The 25,601-nt window shown below is 50.7% G+C and overlaps 1 protein-coding gene across 3 annotated transcripts in view; it reads right to left on the bottom strand.

The window, feature by feature from the left end:
- Positions 1-25,601, bottom strand: part of ltbp3 (latent transforming growth factor beta binding protein 3) — a 156,181-nt gene that overhangs the window by 8,807 nt on the left and 121,773 nt on the right. The window contains exons 9-23 of one of the 3 annotated variants that reach the window (XM_078532663.1): positions 24,815-24,831; positions 21,432-21,501; positions 19,783-19,866; positions 17,507-17,632; positions 15,347-15,478; positions 15,057-15,179; positions 13,244-13,363; positions 11,562-11,684; positions 10,910-11,032; positions 10,319-10,441; positions 6,324-6,452; positions 4,620-4,787; positions 2,681-2,761; positions 525-653; positions 1-5 (exon numbers count right to left, since the gene is read on the bottom strand). The exon at positions 1-5 is cut by the window's left edge and continues 136 nt beyond it. In XM_078532663.1, the coding sequence (XP_078388789.1) occupies positions 1-5; positions 525-653; positions 2,681-2,761; positions 4,620-4,787; positions 6,324-6,452; positions 10,319-10,441; positions 10,910-11,032; positions 11,562-11,684; positions 13,244-13,363; positions 15,057-15,179; positions 15,347-15,478; positions 17,507-17,632; positions 19,783-19,866; positions 21,432-21,501; positions 24,815-24,831 (1,553 nt within the window). Of the gene's footprint in view, positions 6-524; positions 654-2,680; positions 2,762-4,619; positions 4,788-6,323; positions 6,453-10,318; positions 10,442-10,909; positions 11,033-11,561; positions 11,685-13,243; positions 13,364-15,056; positions 15,180-15,346; positions 15,479-17,506; positions 17,633-19,782; positions 19,870-21,431; positions 21,502-24,814; positions 24,832-25,601 lie in introns of all 3 variants that reach the window. The other 2 variants (XM_078532662.1, XM_078532664.1) reach the window with 2 other exon arrangements.

The following is a 25,601-nucleotide window of genomic DNA, read 5'->3' as shown; positions in this document are numbered from 1 at the left end:
CACGTCTGCGGAGGCACATTCACACAGGTAAGAACAGCTCGAACCCAACAACCCAGCTGACTCACTCAGCTAGACACACTGTTCCCTCAACCAAATCCAGGCAACAGGAAAACCCGCTCCATCTGACTGGCCCTTTACTGTTGACAGGATGTTGCTTGCACTAAGGGGCCAGGGTATTTGCCTTCAGAGTCATTCAGGGCATGTTTCTGGGAGGTTAGAAAGAAACTGGCTCCTTGAATTCATTCAGACCAAACGCCCTTAATACCTGGTTCTCTCTGGGCCAAATGTGGAGCGGTGATCACTCCGAATGTCTCACTCTTCGCAAATCGGTCAAATATAAAGAGGGCCCTCCCCCCCACCCAGATGTTTATTCAGGAACGCTGCCTGTGCTCCCCCAGCTGTCTACTCTACATGGGGTCTTTGCTGTACCTCCAACTGTTTACACCCTGTTTAACAGAGACAAAAGCCCACAGCAGTGAAGCGAATAATGTCGGGGGGGTGCGGGGTTTGAAGCTTTTCCTCACCCAGACACTGAAACAAGGCCCCGTCATAGTAGAAGCCTTGCTTGCAGTAACACTCGAAGCCAGGCTGTGTGTTCATGCAGAATCCTTCCTTGCAGATCTCCTGGCCAAATAGCATACACTCGTCGATGTCTGGAGTTGGACAGAAACACACAGGGTTAGCTCTCTTAAGCCTGACTGAGGCACCTGTGAGGAACAGTTCCTGAGGGCAAAGATCCACCAAGGGTGGTAGGCCAAACGGGTGGAGACCACAGGCCTGTTTCAGGCCTCCCCTCACCCGTCCCAGCCCTCCCCGCCACCCACCAAACCCCCCCAACCCCTGCCGCAACACCAGGAAGATCCCAGTAGAGCAATCCTGGGCTAGGGAGTGGGGGGTTGCAAATTCTGCGTCCCTCACCTGCAGCTAAGTACCGTCCCCTGTCGGAAAGGGCACGTGTGTAGATGTCGGGTGAGGACTGGACTCGGCCGTGAAGCCCCCCACAGTCAAACAGCCAGCCCATGCTCGGAGTCCAGGCCAAAATGCAGAGTGGTGGATGGTGACTGCGAAACTGGGGCACAGCGCGGGGTCAGCACCTTTGAGAGAAGAGGGGAGTCTAAAACATCCAAATCAATCCAACTAATGTGTTAGATTAACACGGCTTATTGAAGGGATAGAATGCCCTATCTCCAAGTTTACTGACAACACCAAGTTCGGAGACACGGTGGATGGAGCAGTAAGTTGCAAAGGGATATTAATCTGTTGAATGAGTGACTGAACCCGTGGCAGACGTATCTCAATGTGGAAAAGTGTGAGGTCATCCACTTTCAACCGAAGAAAGATAAGATCCAAGTATTTTAGAAAAGGTGAGAAGCTAGGAACAGAAAGGTTTAGGGGTCCAAATATAGAACAACAGCAATAACTTGCATTTAAATAGTTGTTTGGGAGTACAGAACTTGAGTATTGCTGAAAAAAAGAGACATGCTGTCAGAGTTTTTCATCTTACACTCATCAGGACAGAATCTGCAAGAATACCAAATGTAAAGGGAACAACAATTTATGCCGCATGAGAAGAGAGTGCTGATTGGTTGGCACGTGGACTCTGATTGGTAGAGGCATTGCATGGAAGTTGCAGCAGGGAACAGTTAACTGCCATGCTTTTGTTCACATTCAAAGTAGGCAGGTCGACTCTGATTAGTCAAGGCATTGCTATGGGGAATGATCCAGGGAATGGCTTGGCAGTTAACTGTTCCCTAGTGCATTCTCCATGGCAATGCCTCTACCAATCAGAGTCCACCTGCCAACAAATCAGCGCTCTCTTCTCATGCAGTATAAATTGTTGTTCCCTTTACATTTGGTACTCTTGTGAATACTGTGACGAAAAACTTCAACAGCATATCTCTTATTTCAGCAATAACTTGCATTTAGATAGCGCCTTTAACACAGTGAAACATCCCCAAGGCGCTTCACAAGAGTGTAAATCGGGCAGAATTTGATACAGAGCCACATAAAGAGATATCAGGACAAGTGACCAAAAGCTGGGTCAGAGATGAAAGTTTTAAGGAGTGTCTTCAAGGAGGAAGGAGAATGGGGAAGGTTTAGGGAGAGAATTATCGAGTCTAGGCAGCTGAAGGAGCGACTGCAATGGCGGAGCGAGGGAAATCAGGGAATGTGCAAGAGGCCAGAATTGGAGGTGTACAGGGATTTTGAGGACATGAGGCTACGAGGATTGGGGGGAGGGGGGCGGTGAGACCATGGAGAAATCTGAAAAGAAGAATAAGAATTTTAAAATTGAGGCTTTGCTGGACGAGGAGGCAATGGAAGTCAGCAAGTACAGGGATGATGGGTGAATGGGACTTTCTGCGAGTTAGGACACAGGTCAGCAGAATTTCGGATGAATTCCACAAAATCATAAATAAAAGCTGGTAGACAGGGAATGGAAACCTGGGACTCTCTCCTCCCAAAGGAAGTTGTTGAGCCTGGGGTGTGGTCACATGAAAACTTTAAAACCGAGATTGATGGATTCTTGCGGAGACAGAGTTAAGATGCACAAATCAGGTGTGATCTAATTGAAGGGGGGGGGGGGGAACAGGCTCAAGGGGCTGAATGGCCTCCGGTCCCCAAGACACGCTAGGGTACAAAGTGAAGACAGACCCCAACACCCCGGACCGACTGTACTCACCTTTGTAAGATGGAAGGCCGAACAGATTGTCATCGGTTACCAAGAATCCCTTCCCGTCTGGGCAGAGAGAGTGAAACTCAGCTGGAGGGAGAGAGAAGGAGACAGGAATGAACAAACAGATAAGACAACAGGCCAGGGACGACGGGCTCTTCAAACCCAGTCAGGGGACTGTTAGGATGTGGGTTGTCCGATCAGAAAAAGTGAGAGACATAACGTCCATCGTCGCTTTTGAAAGGGAAACAAACGAGTATTTGAGAAAAGGTTTAAAAGGAGAGGGACGTAGGACAGATAAATGTCGGCAGTGATTCGATGGGCCGAATGGCTTCCTCACCTAATGTGTTATCCTACGATTTTAAAATGATAAAAATGGGCCATTTCAGGGTGAAATCAGGAATCATTTTTTCACAAAAAAGGGGAGGAGAAATGTGCAACTCTTGTCCATGTATCATGGGAGTTGACTGAACATTTCTAGACTGGGATTGATAGATTCTTCTTGGGTAAGGGTACTAAGTGGAGGTCTTGGGGCTCAGTGGGTAGTGTCCCTACCTCTGGGCCAGAAGCTCTGGGTTCAAGTCCCACTCTGGGGCTTGGCGGCAACGGAAGGTGCGTTCAGAACGTGATGAAACAGGCTGATTATCAGCCTGTAAATCTTTCCAATATGCCTGATGGGCAGGCGGTAAGAGCGGGAGAGTTTCCTGGTCAGCCACACTGCAGAAGGCAACGGCAAACCACTGCAGTACTTCACCAAGCATCATCATGGGCCAATCCAATGGAAGTCCATGGTCTCCACTGACCTCTTAGAGCGTGGTACTGGAGGAGAAGGAGGAAGGGTATTAAGGGACATGGGTAACAGGAGTTGAGATACACGTCAGCCATGATCTAACTGAAGGGCAGAACACATTGGAGGAAATTGACTGGTCTTCTCCTGTGCCCGTGTAACAGACTTGAGGGGCTGAATGGCTTCCCAGTAATCCTAAGTAACGGGCTTGAATGGCCACTTCCTGTGAGTCTATCCTCCTGATGAGAAGGCGGTGTAGGTTGGACGGTGAGTGGTGCTCAGTGTGTAGCATTCTCTGTCTCTCTCATCTGAGTCACAAAGTCTTGAGTTCAAGTCCCCCCGCCAGAGATCTGAGCACAAAATCGAGGCTGACATTCCCAGTGCCAGTACTCGGGGCGTGCCACACTATTGGAGGTGCCATCTTTCAGATGAGACATCAATTTGAGTCTGCCCTCTCGGGTGGGTGTAAAAGAGCCCACCATTGGAAGAAGAGCCGGGTGGGGTTAGGGGGAGTTCTCCGCGGGTGTCCTGGGGCCAATATTTATCCCTCAGCCAACAACACATGCTCATGATCACAATGCTGTTTTCTGGGATCTTGCTGTGCATCAATTAGTTGTCAGGTTTCTTCCACTACCGTGAGTACATTTCACAAAGCAGTGATAGGAAAGCAAAATACCGCGGATGCTGGAGGTCTGGAATAAAGGCAGAAAGTGCTGGAAAAGCGCAGCGGGTCTGACGGCCTCCGTGGCTGGAGGAACACGAGTTAACGTTTCGAGTCAGCGTGAGTCCCGAAGGAGAGTCGTATTGGACTCCAAACATTAACTCTGTTCTTGTTAACTCCGTTCCTCTCTCCACGGATGCTGCCAGACCTGCTGAGTCTTTTCCAGAACTTACTGTTTTGGCTTTCAAAAAAGTAGAGGTTGGCTGCAAAGTTAAAGGATTTCCTGATGTTGTGAAAGGCAAAGAAATTCAAATCTTTCTTGTATCCTTATTAGCTGTCAGGCGTGGGCATTTACCTGGTGCCCAGTCCAGACCTGGACGAGGCTGCGGCAGTGTGTCAAATGTAGCCCCTTACTCTCTCGTGGACACCTATGTGCAGAGAGTTTGATTACCCTGATGTCCTTTGAAGCCAGGTAGGGTAACACAGCCCGGGTCTCTTACCTGTACTGTGCACGGGGCACGGGTAGATCTCACAGTGGTCACCCCAGCCTGCCCCAAGGGAACAGCAGCACTCCCCCTTGGTGATGTTGGTCGCAAGGACGCTGTCGCAGAATATGGTGTCGTCGAGGCTGAGGTAACACTCCTTCTTGTCTTCGGGTCTCTCAGGCTCTGCAGCCACAAAAAGGAAACTCCGGGTGTGAAACGCGCGCCGCCAAGGATACAATAAATAACTTGACACAATCTGAAGGAATCGAGCTGTTCGGCCCAGAAGGGCCCCTGGGACAGCGGCAGGGAGGAGGGTGGGTTGCCACCCTTGGCCTCAGTGCCCCTTGGGTTAAAGACGGGGAGACTCAGCCGGTGACGACTGCTGTAAGATGATGCGTGCACAGTCGAATAGCGTCGCCCACCAATCCGCTGGGAACACAGAGGGGGACGCTCGGGAGAGGCATCGGTGGGGTGGGGGGCGACCAGTGCATTCAGGAACGGGAGAGGCGGTGGCGATGGGAGAGTTAGGGAGCCCAGCGGAGTGGTGTAACGGGCTTTGATTCTCAGCAGGATTCACTCAGCATCCGCCCCCTCCCCTGAGGCAGATAGCATGAGGGAGGTGGAGGGACCTGAGCAACCACACCACGTTCCCAAACTCTCCTGCGGTCAGCAGTAGCAACAGGGATTAGCATCTCAGGTGACCAGACAAACCTCCCTCTTGGTATCGACAGGAGTAGCTGTGGAGTTAGCGAGGAAACGGAATTCAAATCATTCGATCTGCGTGGAATTTCCAAAGTATTAACACGTACAAACGGAACCTTTTCCCTATTTCCTTATCCCAGGCTAGAGGTCTTTTCCACAGAAAAAAGATTGGGAAAGGCTTTGAAGTTATGAAGGGATTCAAGTCTGGGTGAGAGAATTCCAAAGACTCACAGCCCCCTTACAAAGATAGATTGGGAGAAGTTTTCCTTGGAGAGGAGAAGGCTGAGAGGGGATTTGATAAGAGGTTCAAAACCGTGAGAGGTCTGGTCAGAGTCGATAGGGGGGGAAACTGTTCCCACTGGTGAAAGGATCGAGAACGAGGGGGGCACAGGTTTAAAGTCATTGGTAAAAGAAGCAGAAGCGACAGGAGGAGAAACTTTTTCACGCAGCCAGTGGTTAGGGTCTGCATCAGAGTGTGGGCGGAGGCAGGTTCAATCGAGACTTTCGCAAAGGGAATTAGACTGTTATCGGGAAAGGAAGGATGTGCAGTGTTAGGGGGAGAAGGCAGGAGAATGGGGCGAGGTACACAGCTCGTTTGGAGAGTCAGTGCAGACACAATGGGCCGAATAGCCTCCTGCCGCAGTGACCAATCTATCATTCCCTGATGGGAAGAAATTGCTCGTTAGCTCAGTCCTCATTGGTCGACCCCTTATCCTGAGAATGTTCTAGTTCTCGACTCTCCAGCCAGTGGGGGAGACAACCTCTCAGCGCTGAGCCTGTCAAACCCTCGAAAAACTTTACACGTTTCAAACTCCAGCCAACGTGGGCCCAAAAGGTGATAATTCCACGTGTGGATTAATTATTAATAATAGTTGTACGCTTATCTTCTATAAAAGTCAGTAAATGGATTGTGAAATGACCCTTCCCTAACAATATGCATGCAAAAACCCATGGGATCACTCACTGATGCCAATCTCTCCCTGGGCCTGTCCAGGTGCCTCTGTTGTCCAAACCTACCTTCACACGTGTAGGTGTCCAGCGACAGGATGAAGCCGGTGTCGCAGACGCAGGAGAAGGAGCCCTCAGTGTTCCTGCAGGCGCCATTTGGTATACACAGCGAGCGGTTCAAGGCGCACTCGTCGATATCTGTGCAATGAAAAGCGGCCGGTGACTTTCAAAGGGAACTTCATTACCAGAGCAGAGAGCGCTGAGAATATGGAAATCGCGACCACGTGAGGAGGAGAGTGAGCGGTGACCGAATACGGGTCCTGACGTTGACAAAGGGGGTCGAAAGGATAGGCGCAGAGTTGATGTTTCCACTTGTGGAGGAAATTAGAGTAGCAGCAGAAAGAGTTACAGTGAGGGGTGTGGGATATATCCGAGTGTTACAGTGAGGGGTGTGGGTTATATCCGAGTGTTACAGTGAGGGGTGTGGGGTATATCAGGGTGTTACAGTGAGGGGTGTGGGGTATATCAGAGAGTGTTACAGTGAGGGGTGTGGGTTATATCCGAGTGTTACAGTGAGGGGTGTGGGTTATATCCGAGTGTTACAGTGAGGGGTGTGGGTTATATCCGAGTGTTACAGGGAGGGGTGTGGGTTATATCCGAGTGTTACAGTGAGGGGTGTGGGTTATATCCGAGTGTTACAGTGAGGGGTGTGGGTTATATCCGAGTGTTACAGTGAGGGGTGTGGGTTATATCCGAGTGTTACAGTGAGGGGTGTGGGTTATATCCGAGTGTTACAGTGAGGGGTGTGGGTTATATCCGAGTGTTACAGTGAGGGGTGTGGGTTATATCCGAGTGTTACAGTGAGGGGTGTGGGTTATATCCGAGTGTTACAGTGAGGGGTGTGGGTTATATCCGAGTGTTACAGTGAGGGGTGTGGGTTATATCCGAGTGTTACAGTGAGGGGTGTGGGTTATATCCGAGTGTTACAGTGAGGGGTGTGGGTTATATCCGAGTGTTACAGTGAGGGGTGTGGGTTATATCCGAGTGTTACAGTGAGGGGTGTGGGTTATATCAGAGAGTGTTACACTGAGGGGTGTGGGGTATATCAGAGAGTGTTACAGTGAGGGGTGTAGGGTATATCAGAGAGTGTTACAGTGAGGGGTGTGGGATTTATCAGAGTGTTACAGTGAGGGGTGTGGGTTATATCAGAGAGTGTTACACTGAGGGGTGTGGGGTATATCAGAGAGTGTTACAGTGAGGGGTGTGGGGTATATCAGAGAGTGTTACAGTGAGGGGTGTGGGGTATATCAGTGTGTTACAGTGAGGGGTGTGGGGTATATCAGAGAGTGTTACAGTGAGGGGTGTGGGGTATATCAGAGAGTGTTACAGTGAGGGGCGTGGGGTATATCAGAGTGTTACAGTGAGGGGCGTGGGGTATATCAGAGAGTGTTACAGTGAGGGGCGTGGGGTATATCAGAGAGTGTTACAGTGAGGGGCGTGGGGTATATCAGAGAGTGTTACAGTGAGGGGCGTGGGGTATATCAGAGAGTGTTACAGTGAGGGGCGTGGGGTATATCAGAGTGTTACAGTGAGGGGTGTGGGGTATATCAGAGAGTGTTACACTGAGGGGTGTGGGGTATATCAGAGAGTGTTACAGTGAGGGGTGTAGGGTATATCAGAGAGTGTTACAGTGAGGGGTGTGGGGTATATCAGTGTGTTACAGTGAGGGGTGTGGGGTATATCAGAGAGTGTTACAGTGAGGGGTGTGGGGTATATCAGAGAGTGTTACAGTGAGGGGCGTGGGGTATATCAGAGTGTTACAGTGAGGGGCGTGGGGTATATCAGAGAGTGTTACAGTGAGGGGCGTGGGGTATATCAGAGAGTGTTACAGTGAGGGGCGTGGGGTATATCAGAGAGTGTTACAGTGAGGGGTGTGGGGTATATCAGAGAGTGTTACAGTGAGGGGCGTGGGGTATATCAGAGTGTTACAGTGAGGGGTGTGGGGTATATCAGAGAGTGTTACAGTGAGGGGTGTGGGGTATATCAGAGAGTGTTACAGTGAGGGGTGTGGGGTATATCAGAGTGTTATACAGTGAGGGGTGTGGGGTATATCAGAGAGTGTTACAGTGAGGGGTGTGGGGTATATCAGAGAGTGTTACAGTGAGGGGTGTGGGGTATATCAGAGAGTGTTACAGTGAGGGGTGTGGGGTATATCAGAGAGTGTTACAGTGAGGGGTGTGGGGTATATCAGAGAGTGTTACAGTGAGGGGTGTGGGGTATATCAGAGTGTTACAGTGAGGGGTGTGGGGTATATCAGAGAGTGTTACAGTGAGGGGTGTGGGGTATATCAGAGAGTGTTACAGTGAGGGGTGTGGGGTATATCAGAGTGTTACAGTGAGGGGTGGGTATATCAGAGAGTGTTACAGTGAGGGGTGTGGGGTATATCAGAGAGTGTTACAGTGAGGGGTGTGGGGTATATCAGAGAGTGTTACAGTGAGGGGTGTGGGGTATATCAGAGTGTTACAGTGAGGGGTGTGGGGTATATCAGAGTGTTACAGTGAGGGGTGTGGGGTATATCAGAGAGTGTTACAGTGAGGGGTGTGGGGTATATCAGAGAGTGTTACAGTGAGGGGCGTGGGGTATATCAGAGAGTGTTACAGTGAGGGGCGTGGGGTATATCAGAGAGTGTTACAGTGAGGGGTGTGGGGTATATCAGATAGTGTTACAGTGAGGGGTGTGGGGTATATCAGAGAGTGTTACAGTGAGGGGTGTGGGGTATATCAGAGAGTGTTACAGTGAGGGGTGTGGGGTATATCAGAGAGTGTTACAGTGAGGGGTGTGGGGTATATCAGAGTGTTACAGTGAGGGGTGTGGGGTATATCAGTGTGTTACAGTGAGGGGTGTGGGGTATATCAGAGAGTGTTACAGTGAGGGGTGTGGGGTATATCAGAGTGTTACAGTGAGGGGTGTGGGGTATATCAGAGAGTGTTACAGTGAGGGGTGTGGGGTATATCAGAGTGTTACAGTGAGGGGTGTGGGGTATATCAGAGAGTGTTACAGTGAGGGGTGTGGGGTATATCAGAGTGTTACAGTGAGGGGTGTGGGGTATATCAGAGAGTGTTACAGTGAGGGGTGTGGGGTATATCAGAGTGTTACAGTGAGGGGTGTGGGGTATATCAGAGAGTGTTACAGTGAGGGGTGTGGGGTATATCAGAGTGTTACAGTGAGGGGTGTGGGGTATATCAGAGAGTGTTACAGTGAGGGGTGTGGGATATATCAGAGAGTGTTACAGTGAGGGGTGTGGGGTATATCAGAGAGTGTTACAGTGAGGGGTGTGGGGTATATCAGAGTGTTACAGTGAGGGGTGTGGGGTATATCAGAGAGTGTTACAGTGAGGGGTGTGGGGTATATCAGAGAGTGTTACAGTGAGGGGTGTGGGGTATATCAGAGAGTGTTACAGTGAGGGGTGTGGGGTATATCAGAGTGTTACAGTGAGGGGTGTGGGGTATATCAGAGAGTGTTACAGTGAGGGGTGTGGGGTATATCAGAGTGTTACAGTGAGGGGTGTGGGGTATATCAGAGAGTGTTACAGTGAGGGGTGTGGGGTATATCAGAGTGTTACAGTGAGGGGTGTGGGGTATATCAGAGAGTGTTACAGTGAGGGGTGTGGGATATATCAGAGAGTGTTACAGTGAGGGGTGTGGGGTATATCAGAGAGTGTTACAGTGAGGGGTGTGGGGTATATCAGAGTGTTACAGTGAGGGGTGTGGGGTGTATCAGAGAGTGTTACAGTGAGGGGCGTGGGGTATATCAGAGAGTGTTACAGTGAGGGGCGTGGGGTATATCAGAGAGTGTTACAGTGAGGGGTGTGGGGTATATCAGAGTGTTACAGTGAGGGGTGTGGGGTATATCAGAGAGTGTTACAGTGAGGGGTGTGGGGTATATCAGAGTGTTACAGTGAGGGGTGTGGGGTATATCAGAGTTTGTATTGAAGTGTGTGGAAATGCAGAGGCCCAAGGAATCAGCAGATGTTCTTTGCACACAATGAGTTGTTCCACTGTTACCTTTACACCGTGTGCCATCAAACAGTTGGAACCCTGCGTGACACTGGCATGTGTAGGATCCTGGCATGTTGATGCACTCTCCATTGGTACAGGCACCAGCCACCTCCAAACATTCATTGATATCTGCGTGAGAGGCCGAAAGTTACCACGATTAGGAAAAAAACACAGGAATCTCAGCCCAGTCTTAAATACCACTCCGTGCTCCCTTATTGCATTAAACCGAGACTGATTCACAAGAACCAGTGTTGTCTTAAATCAACTATAAGCAAGCAGGAATTGAGAACTGACCATCTATGTTTTATTCCTTGAATTCCGGCAGTGAGGTGTAGAACTGGAACCTAATCTTTACAGACTATTGTAAGTTTTTATTGACAGAGAATCACAGTACAGGCATACGCCTCCCAACTCACCCACCACAGTTTCTGTCTGTTCCTAATTATAAGAACGCAAATAAATTCCCCACTTAACGCCCACCATATGCTTACAATTAAAGACACAATTAATACACAATTAACGATTTAGCCCAGCACACCTCTCCTCCCACAGCTCGCGTACACTCCACCCAAGTAAACAGAAGTGGGAGAAAGTTACCTTCACAGGAAGTTTGATGATTGGACAGACGATAGCCAGGGTGACAGCGGCACTGGAAGGACCCCTCTGTGTTCAAACAACGGCCATTGGCACAAAGCCGCCCCTCGCTGCACTCATTAATGTCTAAAGGTAAGTGAGAAACAGGAGGCAAATGTGGAGGTTAAACAAATAATGCTGAACACCAAGAGTGGTCTGTTACTGAGAGGCCCCAGATTGAGACCTCTTACTGAGGGGATTATACACAGGCCCCAGAGTGAGGCCTGTTACTGAGGGGATTAAACACAGGCCCCAGATTGAGACCTCTTACTGAGGGGATTATACACAGGCCCCAGAGTGAGGCCTGTTACTGAGGGGATTATACACAGGCCCCAGAGTGAGGCCTGTTACTGAGGGGATTAAACACAGGCCCCAGATTGAGACCTCTTACTGAGGGGATTATACACAGGCCCCAGAGTGAGGCCTGTTACTGAGGGGATTATACACAGGCCCCAGAGTGAGGCCTGTTACTGAGGGGATTAAACACAGGCCCCAGATTGAGACCTCTTACTGAGGGGATTATACACAGGGCCCAGAGTGAGGCCTGTTACTCAGACAGGAACTATAGGCCACCAAGTGAAGTCCGTTACTCGAGAGCAGTGAAAGTTGGGATTACCTAGACAGCTCTTCCCGTCGGGTGCTGGTTTGAAGCCTTTGCTGCAGGTGCAACTGTACGAGCCCTTTGTGTTGACGCACTTTCCATTTAAACAGAAGGATCTGTCTAAACACTCATCAACATCTGAGGAGTAAAGATCAAGAGTATCAGTGCACCCTGTGACACTAAACATAAAACAAAGACATCAAAGAGAGAACCATATCTAGGCTGTACCTGTCCCGGGAGTGTTTGATGGGGACAGTGTAGAGGGAGCTTTACTCTGTATCTAACCCCGTGCTGTACCTGTCCTGGGAGTGTTTGATGGGGACAGTGTAGAGGGAGCTTTACTCTGTATCTAACCCCGTGCTGTACCTGTCCTGGGAGTGTTTGATGGGGACGGTGTAGAGGGAGCTTTACTCTGTTTCTAACCCCGTGCTGTACCTGCCCTGGGAGTGTTTGGTGGGGACGGTGTAGAGGGAGCTTTACTCTGTATCTAACCCCGTGCTGTACCTGTCCTGGGAGTGTTTGATGGGGACAGTGTAGAGGGAGCTTTACTCTGTATCTAACCCCGTGCTGTACCTGTCCTGGGAGTGTTTGATGGGGACAGTGTAGAGGGAGCTTTACTCTGTATCTAACCCCGTGCTGTACCTGCCCTGGGAGTGTTTGATGGGGACAGTGTAGAGGGAGCTTTACTCTGTATCTAAACCCGTGCTGTACCTGTCCTGGGAGTGTTTGATGGGGACAGTGTAGAGGGAGCTTTACTCTGTATCGAACCCTGTGCTGTACCTGTCCTGGGAGTGTTTGATGGGGACAGTGCAGAGGGAGCTTTACTCTGTATCTAACCCCGTGCTGTACCTGCCCTGGGAGTGTTTGATGGGGACAGTGTAGAGGGAGCTTTACTCTGTATCTAACCCCGTGCTGTACCTGCCCTGGGAGTGTTTGATGGGGACAGTGTAGAGGGAGCTTTACTCTGTATCTAACCCCGTGCTGTACCTACCCTGGGAGTGTGACACTGGGTCCTGTTTGTCTGAAATGGAAGATGTACTATTGCCCAGAATGTTTCAGTGAACAACGTGGAGGGAGATTCCCTGAATTCCACCTCCCATCATCCTCTATGCCTTCCCTCCCTCCCTCCCCTCACCACGGTGACCCCCTCCCTCCCCTCACCGCGGTGACTCCCTCCCTCCCCTCACCGCAGTGACTCCCTCCCTCCCCTCACCGCAGTGACTCCCTCCCTCCCCTCACCGCGGTGACCCCCTCCCTCCCCTCACCACGGTGACCCCCTCCCTCCCCTCAACGCAGTGACTCCCTCCCTCCCCTCACCACAGTGACTCCCTCCCTCCCCTCACCGCAGTGACTCCCTCCCTCCCCTAACCATGGTGACCCCCTCCCTCCCCTCACCGCGGTGACTCCCTCCCTCCCCTCACCGCAGTGACTCCCTCCCTCCCCTCACCGCAGTGACTCCCTCCCTCCCCTCACCGCGGTGACCCCCTCCCTCCCCTCACCACGGTGACCCCCTCCCTCCCCTCAACGCAGTGACTCCCTCCCTCCCCTCACCACAGTGACTCCCTCCCTCCCCTCACCGCAGTGACTCCCTCCCTCCCCTCACCGCGGTGACCCACTCCCTCCCCTCACCACAGTGACTCTCTCCCTCCCCTCACCACAGTGACCCCCCCTTGCTCACTGGATGGGTGTGTCCTCACCGTAGCACTCTCCAGCCTGACTCCGGTATCCCTCTGGGCACGGGACACACTCGTACGTCCCTGGCTTATTCTTGCACTTCCCCCGTGGGCAGGCATTGGGATTGTGGCACTCATTGATATCTGGGTCACATTGAAGGAGGAATCGGGAATCAGTCAAACACAAAAGAAACACAGAAACTGGAGAAGAAATTTTCATCTTGTAAAACAGGCGAGATAAGTCCTGCATCTCTTACGCTCTGTGTGTGTGTGTAAGGTACACGTCCAGGAGCTGATACTGAGTGACATGCAGTCTGTACAGTACCTGACATGAGTGAATCACTCCTTCTTACCCGCTGTGTATACTGCACATGTCCACATGCACATGCCTTACACTACCAGGTACAACCGGACGAATTCGGAGCAGGAGTAGGCCATTCGGCCCCTCGAGCCTGCTTCACCATCCAAAAAGATCATGGCTGACCTGATTGTGGCCTCAACTCCACATTCCTGCCTAACCCACCCCCCCGACCCCCGACAACCTTTGACCCTCTTGTTAGTCAAGCATCTATCTAGCTCTGCCTTAAAAATATCCATTGGCCCAGCCTCAACCACTCTCCAGGGGAAGAGAGTTCCAAAGATTCACAACCCTCTGAGAGACAAAAAATTCTCCTCATCTCTGTCTTAAATCAGAGACCCCTTATTTTTAAACTGTGTCCCCTCATTCCAGTCTCTCCCACAAAGGGAAACATCCTCTCAGCATTCACCCTGTTAATTCCCCTCGGGATCTTTTATGTTTTAATAAGAACGCCTCTCAGTCTTCTAAACTCCACTGGGTACAGGCCCAACCTGTCCAATATCTTCTCATAGGATAACCCTCACCCCTATCCCAGGAATCAGTCGGGTGAACCTTCTCTGAACTGCTTCCAATGCAAGTATTTCCCTCCTTAAATAAGGAGGTCAAAACTGTGCACAGTGCTCCGGACGTGGTCTCACCAATGCCCCATACACCTGTAGCAAGACTTAGACTTACAGACTCATAGACTCATAGATGTTTACAGCACAGAAGGAGGCCGCTCAGCCCATCATGTCCTCGCCGGTCAACAAAGATCTGACTACACGAATCCCATTTTCCAGCGCTTGGCCCATAGCCCTGGAGGCTTTAGCAACACAAGTGAATATCTAAATACTTCTTAAATGTTATGAGAGTTTCTGACTCAACCACCCTTTCAGGCAGTGAGTTCCAGACTCCCACCACCCTCTAGGTGAAAAAAATTCTCCTCAACTCCCCCCTTAGCCTTCTACCTCTTACCTTAAATCTACGCCCCCTGGTTATTGACCCCTCTACTAATGGAACAAGAGCCTTCCTATCCACTCTATCTATGCCCCTCATAATCTTATACACCTCTACCAGGTCCCCTCTCAACCTTCGTTGCTCCAAGGAAAACAACCCCAGCCTATCCAATCTTTCCTCAGAGCTCAGACCCTCCTCTGCACCCTCTCCAGTGCAATCACATCCTTTCCCTACTTTTATATTCCACTCCCCCCGTGATAAAGGCCATCATTTCATTATCCTTCCCAATCACTCGCTGCATCTGGATACTAACTTTTTGTGGATTGGACGGGAGTGAATTATTCTCTTTAAGTCGCAGTGCGTATTACACATCGGCAGGAGTTGACACTTACAGGCAGGAGTGCGGCGTGGGGTGGGGTTGGGGAGGTTGACAAAGTGAATGCGGGTGAAGTCTGAGAGGAGGAAGCAAGGTGAAGGTATTTGAGTGCCCGCGCTGCCGAGGTGGGTAGCATTTGGATGGCGACGCGAGGGGAGGCGTGTTACCTTCGCAGGCGGTTTGGTGGCTGACGAGGCGATAGCCGGTGTGACAGCGGCAGTAGAAGGAGCCCTCGGTGTTGAAGCATCGCCCATTGGCGCACAGCCTTCCCTCAGTGCACTCATTAATATCTGAAACGGAGCAACGGCAGTCAAAGGTCAATCCGCAAGCAGGCGCCGAGCGGGACTGGTGTGGGATGGAGGGCGGCACCCGGCCTGGAGGAGATCCGGGGTCCCGGAGTGGTGGGCAGTAGTGAGGTTAGACAGGGGAGAGGGGGCTAGGGGAAAGCACGACTTACCAACACAAGTGCTGCCTTCTGGAAGTTCCTGTAGCTGGTAGCCTTGGTAACAGAGGCAGCTGTAGGTCCCGACATAATTCATGCAATCGCCTTTCCTGACCCCGCAGGGGTTGTTGTCGCACTCGTTCACATCTGGAATAGAGAGAGAGAGGTCCTGTTGAATCTTTATTAAAATGGCGGGGGCTTGACATTGTCCCCCCCCCCCACAACCTGTACAAGAGTAACACTGTGCGTTAATGTGGTGCCTTAAATGTGGTTAAGTCGTTCGAAGGCACTTCACGGGGGCTTTATCGAAACAAAGCCCGACCCCGAGCCACATGAGGGGACATTAGGGACAGGTGACCGCAAGCTCGGTCAGAGAGGTCGCTGTCATAAAGGAGGAGAAAGACAGAGACTGGGAGGTGGAGAGGTTCAGGGAGGGAATTCCAGAGCTCAGGGCCCCCAGGCAGCTGAAGGCACGGCCGCCAATGGTGGAGCAATGGGAATCGGGGGATGCTCAAGAGGCCAGAATTGGAGGAGCGCAGAGATCTCGGAGGGTTGTAGGGGCTGGAGGAGGTTACAGAGATAGGGAGGGTTGTAGAGGCTGGAGGAGGTTACAGAGATAGGGAGGGGTGTAGGGGTTGGAGGAGGTTACAGAGATAGGGAGGGTTGTGGGGGTTGGAGGAGGTTACAGAGATAGGGAGGGATGTAGGGGTTGGAGGAGGTTACAGAGATAGGGAGGGATGTAGGGGTTGGAGGAGGTTACAGAGATAGTGAGTGATGTAGGGGTTGGAGGAGGTTACAGAGATAGTGAGTGATGTAGGGGTTGGAGGAGGTTACAGAGATAGTGAGTGATGTAGGGGTTGGAGGAGGTTACAGAGATAGGGAGGGTTGTAGGGGCTGGAGGAGGTTACAGAGACAGTGAGGGATGTAGGGGTTGGAGGAGGTTACAGAGATAGGGAGGAGGGGGTCGCCAGTTGAACACAAGGCTGAGAAATTGAAGCGATGAGGCTTTACTGGACCAGGAACCAATGCAGGTTAGAGGAGTGATCAGCAAACAGAGCTTGAAGCAGGGTAAGGAATGGGAACAGATTTTTGGAAAAACTAAAGCTTGCGCAGAATGAATGATGAGGAGCCGGCGAGCACAGCTTTGGAATCCAGAGGTTAAAAGACGACTCGAATGGCTTCCAATTTACCTTGAATGGTCTCCTGCTGTCTGATGTGATCCCACAAGGGCAGAGATCCGGCAGTCTCAATCCTGGGCACGTCTCTCGAAGGCAAAACTGGTTCTAATGCGGCGCTAACGCGGAGTATGATTCAGGAAGCGATGGAGGGCGAATGTGGGATAATCGTAAAAATGTGGGGAAAACGCTCGTCGGCAACTGGGGCTCTGGCACGTTGGGGCAGAGTGGGACAGGGGTCTTTACCCTGCACCTCACCTGATCCCGGGTTTCCCGATGTGTGCCTTCACCCGATGGTAACACCCCTCACCCGAACAGGCTGCATCCTACACTATTGCTGTGAAGCTGGCTGCTCAGGGCGAGAGTGGAGCAGGGATTAAAGACACACCCTCCACGTACAGCGGAGTGACGCGGTGTTATAGTCTAACAGTGCCCTCAAGTTGCGAATCTGACCGCGAGGCTTAAACGTCTTGCTGAGGCCGGGGGGGTGGAGGTGGGCGATCGGTCGTTACTCAGTGGGCCGTTCCTGCTTCCAAGACAGAAGGTTGTGGGTTCAAGTCCCGATCCAGGGAACTGAGCACAAACATCCAGGATGTCGCTCACAGTGGCAGTAGAGGCTACGCTGACCCAGGTGCTGTGTTTATACGCAGGCCGCTCCCCTTACCCCACACCGCTGTTTGCCCTCTCGGGTGGATGTAAAAGATCCCACAGCCGCTATTTCGAAGGAGGGTTGGGAGGTGGGCGGTGGGTGCCGTGTTCTCCCTGATGTCCTGGGCCCAGTATCTGTCCCTCCGCCAACATCACTAAAAACAGTTTTTTCTGGTCGTTACGACATTGCTGACTGTGGGAGCTTGCTGTGCACAGTAAAGGCTGCTGCATTTCCTACGTTACAGCAGATGACTACATTTCAAAGGGACTTTATTGTCTGTGAAGTGCTGTGGGCTGTCCTGAGTTTAGAACAGGTTCTATACGAATGTAAGTCTGTCTTACTGATCCTTACCCACACACTTTTTAACCTGGGTGTGCAGCTGGTAGCCATTGTGACAAGCACAGGTGTAACCAGATGGATCATAGACACACACTCCATGTCCGCAGATACCCCGGTCCACTTTACACGTGTCCATTTCTGAAAGACAAGGCAACATACAATCCATTTTCAATAATACTCTCATTTTTATTTGACCGCTCGCCTACACACAACCCCCTCCCTATCTCTGTAACCTCCTCCAGCCTCCCCTCCCTATCTCTGTAACCTCCTCCAGCCCCACCTCCCTATCTCTGTAACCTCCTCCAGCCCCCCCTCCCTATCTCTGTAACCTCCTCCAGCCTCCCCTCCCTATCTCTGTAACCTCCTCCAGCCCCCTCCCTATCTCTGTAATCTCCTCCAGCCCCTACAACCCTCCCTATCTCTGTAACCTCCTCCGGCCCCGACACCCCTCCCTATCTCTGTAACCTCCTCCAGCCCCAACAACCCTCCTATCTCTGTAACCTCCTCCAGCCCCCTACAACACTCCCTATCTCTGTAACCTCCTCCAGCCCCTACAACCCTCCCTATCTCTGTAACCTCCTCCAGCCCCTACAACCCTCCCTATCTCTGTAACCTCCTCCAGCCCCCTACAACTCTCCCTATCTCTGTAACCTCCTCCAGCCCCTACAACCCTCCCTATCTTTGTAACCTCCTCCGGTCCCTACACTCCCTCCCTATCTCTGTAACCTCCTTCAGCCCCTACACCCCCTCCCTATCTCTGTAACCTCCTCCAGTCCCTACAACCTACACCTTGGATGGTGTCGAGCTGCTCGAGTGTTGCTGGAGCTGCCCTCATCCAGGCAAGTTTCTGGGGCAGAAATCACCTCTTAGGAAAACGTGGGGAGGGCAGTGAAGTCAGGGCTGGAGTGATCACCACCAGCGTTTTCTATTGCTTCAGGGAGAAGAATTTCCTCGTTTCTTTTCCCACCCCCAAACTGACCTGGGTCTTTTGTGAGCCTGGACACCACTCGTGGGGTCTCATATGGGCTCGGTGTTGGGGTGCGGCGTGTATATATAGTGATACACAGGTACCACGATGGTGTAGCACAGGCCGCCTGGATGGAGTGGACATCATTCACCTGTGCCAAACACTCACAGTTCTGGGCCTGACCACCAGATGGCAGCGACCCACTCGATATAAATAGCGCTCACCAGCCCCCTTTGCAATCAGTGGTTCAGGGTGAAACGCTGAACCTTCTCTTCTTGAAACAAAACAAATTAGGTCATAATCCATCTATTATGTGAAGTAGCTGGAGCACAAGATCCTGAACACGAGAGTGCGGGCCCGGAATTTACAGTCACTTATGATCAGTTATCGAGCTCTGCGCCCGTTCTGTTTGGGATGTTACCAGTTTGGCTCGGTAGGTAGTACGCTCACCTCTGGGTCAGTCAGTTCAAAGTTCCAACCCTACTCCAGGACTTAATCTGTACTGGTAACTGCACAGCAGTACTGAGGGAGTGCTGCACTGCTACCGCCTGCTGTCTGTCAGATGCAACATTGAACCGAGGCCCTTGTCTGCATAGCCTGATAATTATAAAGACCCTCTGTATTATTGAAAGAAGCTTAGATTGGTTTGTAGCCTCAAAATCAGCAAAAATACAGGCATATGAAACAGAGATACTTAGTGCTGGGCACAACAGAAAGTATCTGAATTCCACCTGAACCAGCAACCGGAAAGTGTGAGATATTAAAGTGCCACTTTATCACATATTTCAGGCTTAGGAGCCTCAAATCAGATTTATTGAGAGGCAAGATTACACAGAAGGTAAGGCAAACGGCAAATTCATGATCATTTTAGCACTTAATTGGGAGGGGAGTGAGGCTGTGAAGGGATCCAAACTCGAGGATAGAGGATTGTAAGATCACAGTTTTTCCAGTCTAAGAGGCAACGTAGGTCAGCGAGCACAGGGGTTAAGGGGAAACGGAACTTTGTGGTGAGTTAGAGCACAGGGCAGCTTAGTTTTGAATGACCAAGTACTTCCTGGTTCTTATGCCTCTCAGTATGATACTAGGACACCTGCACCAACCAGTTCATCCTCTTGAGAAATAAAGCAGTCAGCCAATACATTGTAATCAGTAGCAACATCTTGACTTGCAGTGGTGAGACTTCATTCTTAACAAAACCTTTGCTGCTTTGGGCTGTTGCATATAGCTCGAGATGGACCCTAAATCTACAGGGGCGGGGGATTGTGCGGGCACATGCCCTATCCTGTTCCTAACAAGAATCAGCAAGGAAAGGGTTACCTACCAATGACCTGGGACGGGCCGAACTCCATGGACTGCTCCGGGGGCAGCACTTTAACAGCAGGGGTCGTAGGTCGCGTTTCCAATTCTACTAGGAAGGTGGAAATCAAAAAAAAATGTTAAATTGCGGCACTGGTATAGAGCTCCTGTCTTAACTAATACTGAGGGGAAAGGAAGGCAGATTAATTACCATCCTTGCATCTCGAATCCCGATCAATCTGATCAGATCAAAATCTCATCGCTCTGCTGGTTGTAACCCATCCAGAGTGTTTGATGGGGACAGTGTAGAGGGAGCTTTACTCTGTATCTAACCCCGTGCTGTACCTGTCCTGGGAGTGTTTGATGGGGATAGTGTAGAGGGAGCTTTACTCTGGATCTAACCCCGTGCTGTACCTGCCCTGGGAGTGTTTGATGGGGACAGTGTAGAAGGAGCTTTACTCTGTATCTAACCTCGTGCTGTACCTGCCCTGTGAGTGTTTGATGGGGACAGTGTAGAGGGAGCTTTACTCTGTATCTAACCCCGTGTTGTACCTGTCCTGGGAGTGTTTGATGGGGACAGTGTAGAGGGAGCTTTACTCTGTATCTAACCCCGTGCTGTACCTGTCCTGGGAGAGTTTGATGGGGACAGTGTGGAGGGAGCTTTACTCTGTATCTAACCCCGTGCTGTACCTGCCCTGGGAGTGTTTGATGGGGACAGTGTAGAGGGAGCTTTACTCTGTATCTAACCCCGTGCTGTACCTGTCCTGGGAGTGTTTGATGGGGACAGTGTAGAGGGAGCTTTACTCTGTATCTAACCCCGTGCTGTACCTGTCCTGGGAGTGCTTGATTGGGACAGTGTAGAGGGAGCTTTACTCTGTATCTAACCCTGTGCTGTACCCGTCCTGGGAGTGTTTGATGGGGACAGTGTAGAGGGAGCTTTACTCTGTATCTAACCCCGTGCTGTACCTGTCCTGGGAGTGTTTGATGGGGACAGTGTAGAGGGAGCTTTACTCTGTATCTAACCCTGTGCTGTACCCGTCCTGGGAGTGTTTAATGGGGACAGTGTAGAGGGAGCTTTACTCTGTATCTAACCTCATGCTGTACCTGTCCTGGGAGTGTTTGATGGGGACAGTGTAGAGGGAGCTTTACTCTCTATCTAACCCTGTGCTGTACCTGCCCTGGGAGTGTTTGATGGGGACAGTGTAGAGGGAGCTTTACTCTGTATCTAACCCCGTGCTGTACCTGTCCTGGGAGTGTTTGATGGGGACAGTGGTTTCTGAGATTAGATTGCTCTCTGATTGTTGTACCCATCTTTTACGTGTTAGCTGCGATATTGAGTGATCAAAGTGAAACCTGATCTTGCCTACACCAGCAGCGCCCCCACAGTGGTGAGGCAGCAATCATGAGCAGGTATCAGAGAGGGGCTTTTCCTGCCCCAAGCCCGAAGGTGTTGAGACCAACACCGTTGCCCTGGTCAGGCCAGTTAACTCAGCATCGAGTGGGCCCTGTATCCAGGACCACCCAGTCCCTACATCAAGGATCTCCTTTGGGACCACCATGTGACTGACAGCAAAGTCTCAATGCCTGGCCCCTCTCCTATCCCCCAAGATCACAGTCTTTCCTAGTGGGGAATTTCCTCCCTCTTCAGCGCCAAATGTTGCTGTCAATACTCACCCGGAAATCTCGATGCAAACGGGATGAAAGTCGCTGACAATGCTTCCTCTCTGAGGCTGAAAGTGGGTAACTGGGTAACCAAAAATAAAACCCATTCAGTTTATAAAGCGTGCACAAATTGGCACTGTACCTTCATCAGTCAAACATCCGACTCGCCAACTTCTGACTGCCCCTCCATTTCCTCGCCATCTTTGTCCCCACAGGCACTGGCTGTGTCCATCACATTTCTCAAGAGATTATGGTGCATTGTGAAACCCACTCAATGAGTGTTTGCAGGTTGTTTCACAGTAGAGATTTCACACTCCCACTGTCCACAATCCCAATGGACCCAAACCCCTTCCCGTTCACTCCCACTGTCCACAATCCCAATGGACCCAAACCCCTTCCCGTTCACTCCCACTGTCCACAATCCCAATGGAGCCAAACCCCTTCCCGTTCACTCCCACTGTCCACAATCCCAAATGGACCCAAACCCCTTCCCGTTCACTCCCACTGTCCACAATTCCAATGGACCCAAACCCCTTCCCGTTCACTCCCACTGTCCACAATCCCAATGGACCCAAACCCCTTCCCATTCACTCCCACTGCGCACAATCCCAATGAACCCAAACCCCTTTCCGTTCACTCCCACTGTCCACAATCCCAATGGACCCAAACCCCTTCCTGTTCACTCCCACTGTCCGCAATCCCAATGGACCAAAGCCCTTCCCATTCACTCCCACTGTCCACAATCCCAATGGACCCAAACCCCTTCCCATTCACTCCCACTGTCCACAATCCCAATGGATCCAAACCCCTTCCCGTTCACTCCCACTGTCCACAATCCCAACGGACCCAAACCCCTTCCCGTTCACTCCCACTGTCCACAATCCCCATGGACTCAAGCCCCTTCCCGTTCACTCCCATCGTCCACAATCCCAATGGACCCAAACCCCTTCCCGTTCACTCCCACTGTCCACAATCCCAAATGGAGCCAAACCCCTTCCCGTTCACTCCCACTGTCCACAATCTCAATGGACCCAAACCCCTTCCCGTTCACTCAAGCTATGCAGAATCCAAATGAATGAAATTCCTTCTATTTTGGACTGATAGGGTTGGAATGAAGGTTAAAGGCAATGTGTATCATCTGCTCCTGAGCTCCCAGTCTCTTGTTAATCGCCCTTGTTGCCAGCAGGCACTGACTCCCTCAGGATGACTCTCCCCTCTGACCTTTCCTCCCACTTTGCTCCAGTGGTCATGACAGGTCCATCACTGCACAGCACGACTCAAACTGGAAATTGAGTGTTGGAGGGTGGCAACCATTCCCTCTCCATGGTGCTGAATCCCCATGCTAACCAGGATTTGCTTCCTTTTCTCAATCAATTTCTTCCTTCCTGACTCTTGCTGGATCTTCTATGGGTTCCACTCACTTCCTCAAGTGGCCTCTGTTCATGTGAGTATCCGTTTACTGTCCTGGCATCACATCTGAGCCGAATCCTAAGCTCATCCAATACACTGCTGACTGTGTCTGAATTCTTACCAAATCCCATTCATTCATCACCCAGTGTACTCGTTGACCTGCATTGGCTCCTGGTCCAGCAACACACCAAGTTTAAAGTGATCATCCTCGTTTTCAAATCCCTCCTGGATCTCAAACCTCCCTATCACTATAACCCCCTCCAGCCCCTACAACCCTCCTTTCTCTGTAACATCCTCCAGCCCCTACAACCCTCCCTATCTCTGTAACCTCCTCCAGACTGTACAACCCTCCTTTCTCTGTAACTTCCTCCAAGCCCTACAACCCTCCCTATCTCTGTAACTCCTCCAGCCCCTACAACCCTCCCTATCACTGTAACTCCTCCAGCCCCTACAACCCTCCCTATCTCTGTAATGTCCTCCAGGCCCTACAACCCTCTCTATCTCTGTAACCTCCTCCAGCCCTACAGCCCTCCCTATCTCTGTAATCTCCTCCAGCCCCTACAACCCTCCCTATCTCTGTAACCTCCTCCAGCCCCTACAACCCTCCCTATCTCTGTAACCTCCTCCAGCCCCTACAACCCTCCCTATCTCTGTAACCTCCTCCAGCCCCTACAAACCTCCCTATCTCTGTAACCTTCTCCAGCCCCTACAACCCTCCCTATCTCTGTCACATCCTCCAGCCCTATATCCCTCCCTATCTCTGTAACCTCCTCCAACCCCCTACAACCCTCGGTACCTCTGTAACCTCCACCAGACCCTACAACCCTCCCTATCTCTGTAACCTCCTCCAGCCCCTACAACCCTCACTATCTTTGTCACCACCTCCAGCCCCTACAACCCTCTCTGCCTCTCTCTCGTTAAAATGCTCCTTAAATCCTATCTCTTTGACCGAACCTATGGTCACCTCCCCTAATGCCCACTTGTGTGGCTCGGTGTCAAAATGTTGTTTGGTAATCGCTCCAGTGAAGTCCTTTGGCACGGTTAACTGCATTGAAGGTGCTATATAAATTCAAGTTGTTGTTGTTTAACCCTCACTCAGTGAAAAGGAGTGAGAAGGAGAATAACACGGGTGAGAGGGAAGAAAACCGCTGAAGTGAGAGAGAGAGAGAGACAAAGAGGCAATGGGAGAAGGGAGGGTAAAGGGAATAGGACAGCGGTGGTGCGAGAGGCCGATAAGGAAAAGGAGAGGTGGAAAGAGAAAGAGGGACAGAAGGAATGGGAGAGACTTGGGAACAAGAAGCAATGAAAGAGTTAGGGCCCAAGAGATTGAGAGAAGAGGCAAAGACAGAGGGAAAGAAAAAAATAGGCTGGAAGGGATTGTGGAGATAATCACAGCAAGGAGGCCATTCGGCCCATCGTGTCTGCACCAGCTCTCCAAATGAACAATTGCCTCAATGCCATTCCCTCATCTTCTCCCCATGACCCTGCACATTCTTCCTTTACAGGAAGCAGGCTCATTCCCTCTTGAAGCTATCTGCCTCCACCACACTCTCAGACAGCGCATTCCAGATCCTAACCACTCGCTGTGTGATAAAGTTCCTCCTTGTGTTGCCATTGCTTCTTTTACCAATTACGTTAAATCCGTGCCCGCTCATCACAATTAGGGGCATGAGAGTGACGCTGAGGGTTAGTGGGAGCTAAACACTAGGGGGAAATGAAAGAGGGAGAGAGAGAAAGGTTGGAGAGGGAGAGTGATAAACCAAAATTCAGGCTTCAGGTTAATAGCAAAGCGGATGAAAAGTGAATTAATGCTTCTGTTTCCATGGTAACGGTAAGGTTACCAGCTTATTATATTTGGAACGGAGTTTCCTTGTCTGGACTGTATTTCTATACCAACCCTTGATTGTTCACTGATTGGCCTTACTACAAATAATTGAACACTCAGGAGAGTTTAACAAGTAATGTTTTATAGAACTTCTACTCACCAGTGCGACCGTGGAAGCTGTGAGGAGAAAAGGAGAGACACTGTTACTACAGGCTAGAGACAGGCATAGATATTACAGGCTGGAGAGAGACATAGTTCTTACAAGCTGGAGGTAGGCATAGTTCTTACAAGATAGAGACAGGCATAGTTCCTACAGGCTAGAGACAGGCATAGTTATTACAGGCTGGAGACAGACATTGTTTTTATAGGCTGGAAACAGACATTGTTTTTACAAACTAGAGACTTGCATAGTTACTACAGGCTAGAGACAGGCATAGTTACTACAGGCTGGAAACAGACATAGTTCTTACAGCTAGAGACTGGCATTTTTCCTACAGGCTAGAGACAGGCATTGTTCTTATAAACTAGAGACTGGCATAGTTCCTACAGGCTAGAGACAGGCATAGTTATTACAGGCTGGAGCCAGACATAGTTATTACAGGCTGGAGCCAGACATAGCTATTACAGGCTGGAAACAGACATTGTTCTTACAAACTAGAGACTTGCAATAGTTCCTACAGGCTAGAGACAGGCATAGTTACTACAGGCTAGAGACAGGCGTAGTTACTACAGGCCGGAAACAGACATAGTTCTTACAAGCTAGAGACTGGCATTGTTCCTACAGGCTAGAGACAGGCATTGTTCTTATAAACTAGAGACTGGCATAGTTCCTACAGGCTAGAGACAGGCATAGTTATTTCAGGCTAGAGACAGGCATAGATATTACAGGCTGGAGAGAGACATAGTTCTTACAAGCTGGAGGTAGGCATAGTTCTTACAAGATAGAG

Source organism: Cetorhinus maximus, chromosome 31 (genome assembly GCF_964194155.1).
Source record: "Cetorhinus maximus chromosome 31, sCetMax3.hap1.1, whole genome shotgun sequence".
Lineage (NCBI taxonomy): Eukaryota > Metazoa > Chordata > Chondrichthyes > Lamniformes > Cetorhinidae > Cetorhinus > Cetorhinus maximus.
Note: the sequence above shows the minus strand (reverse complement) of the source record. Positions and strands in the feature narration are given on the sequence as shown.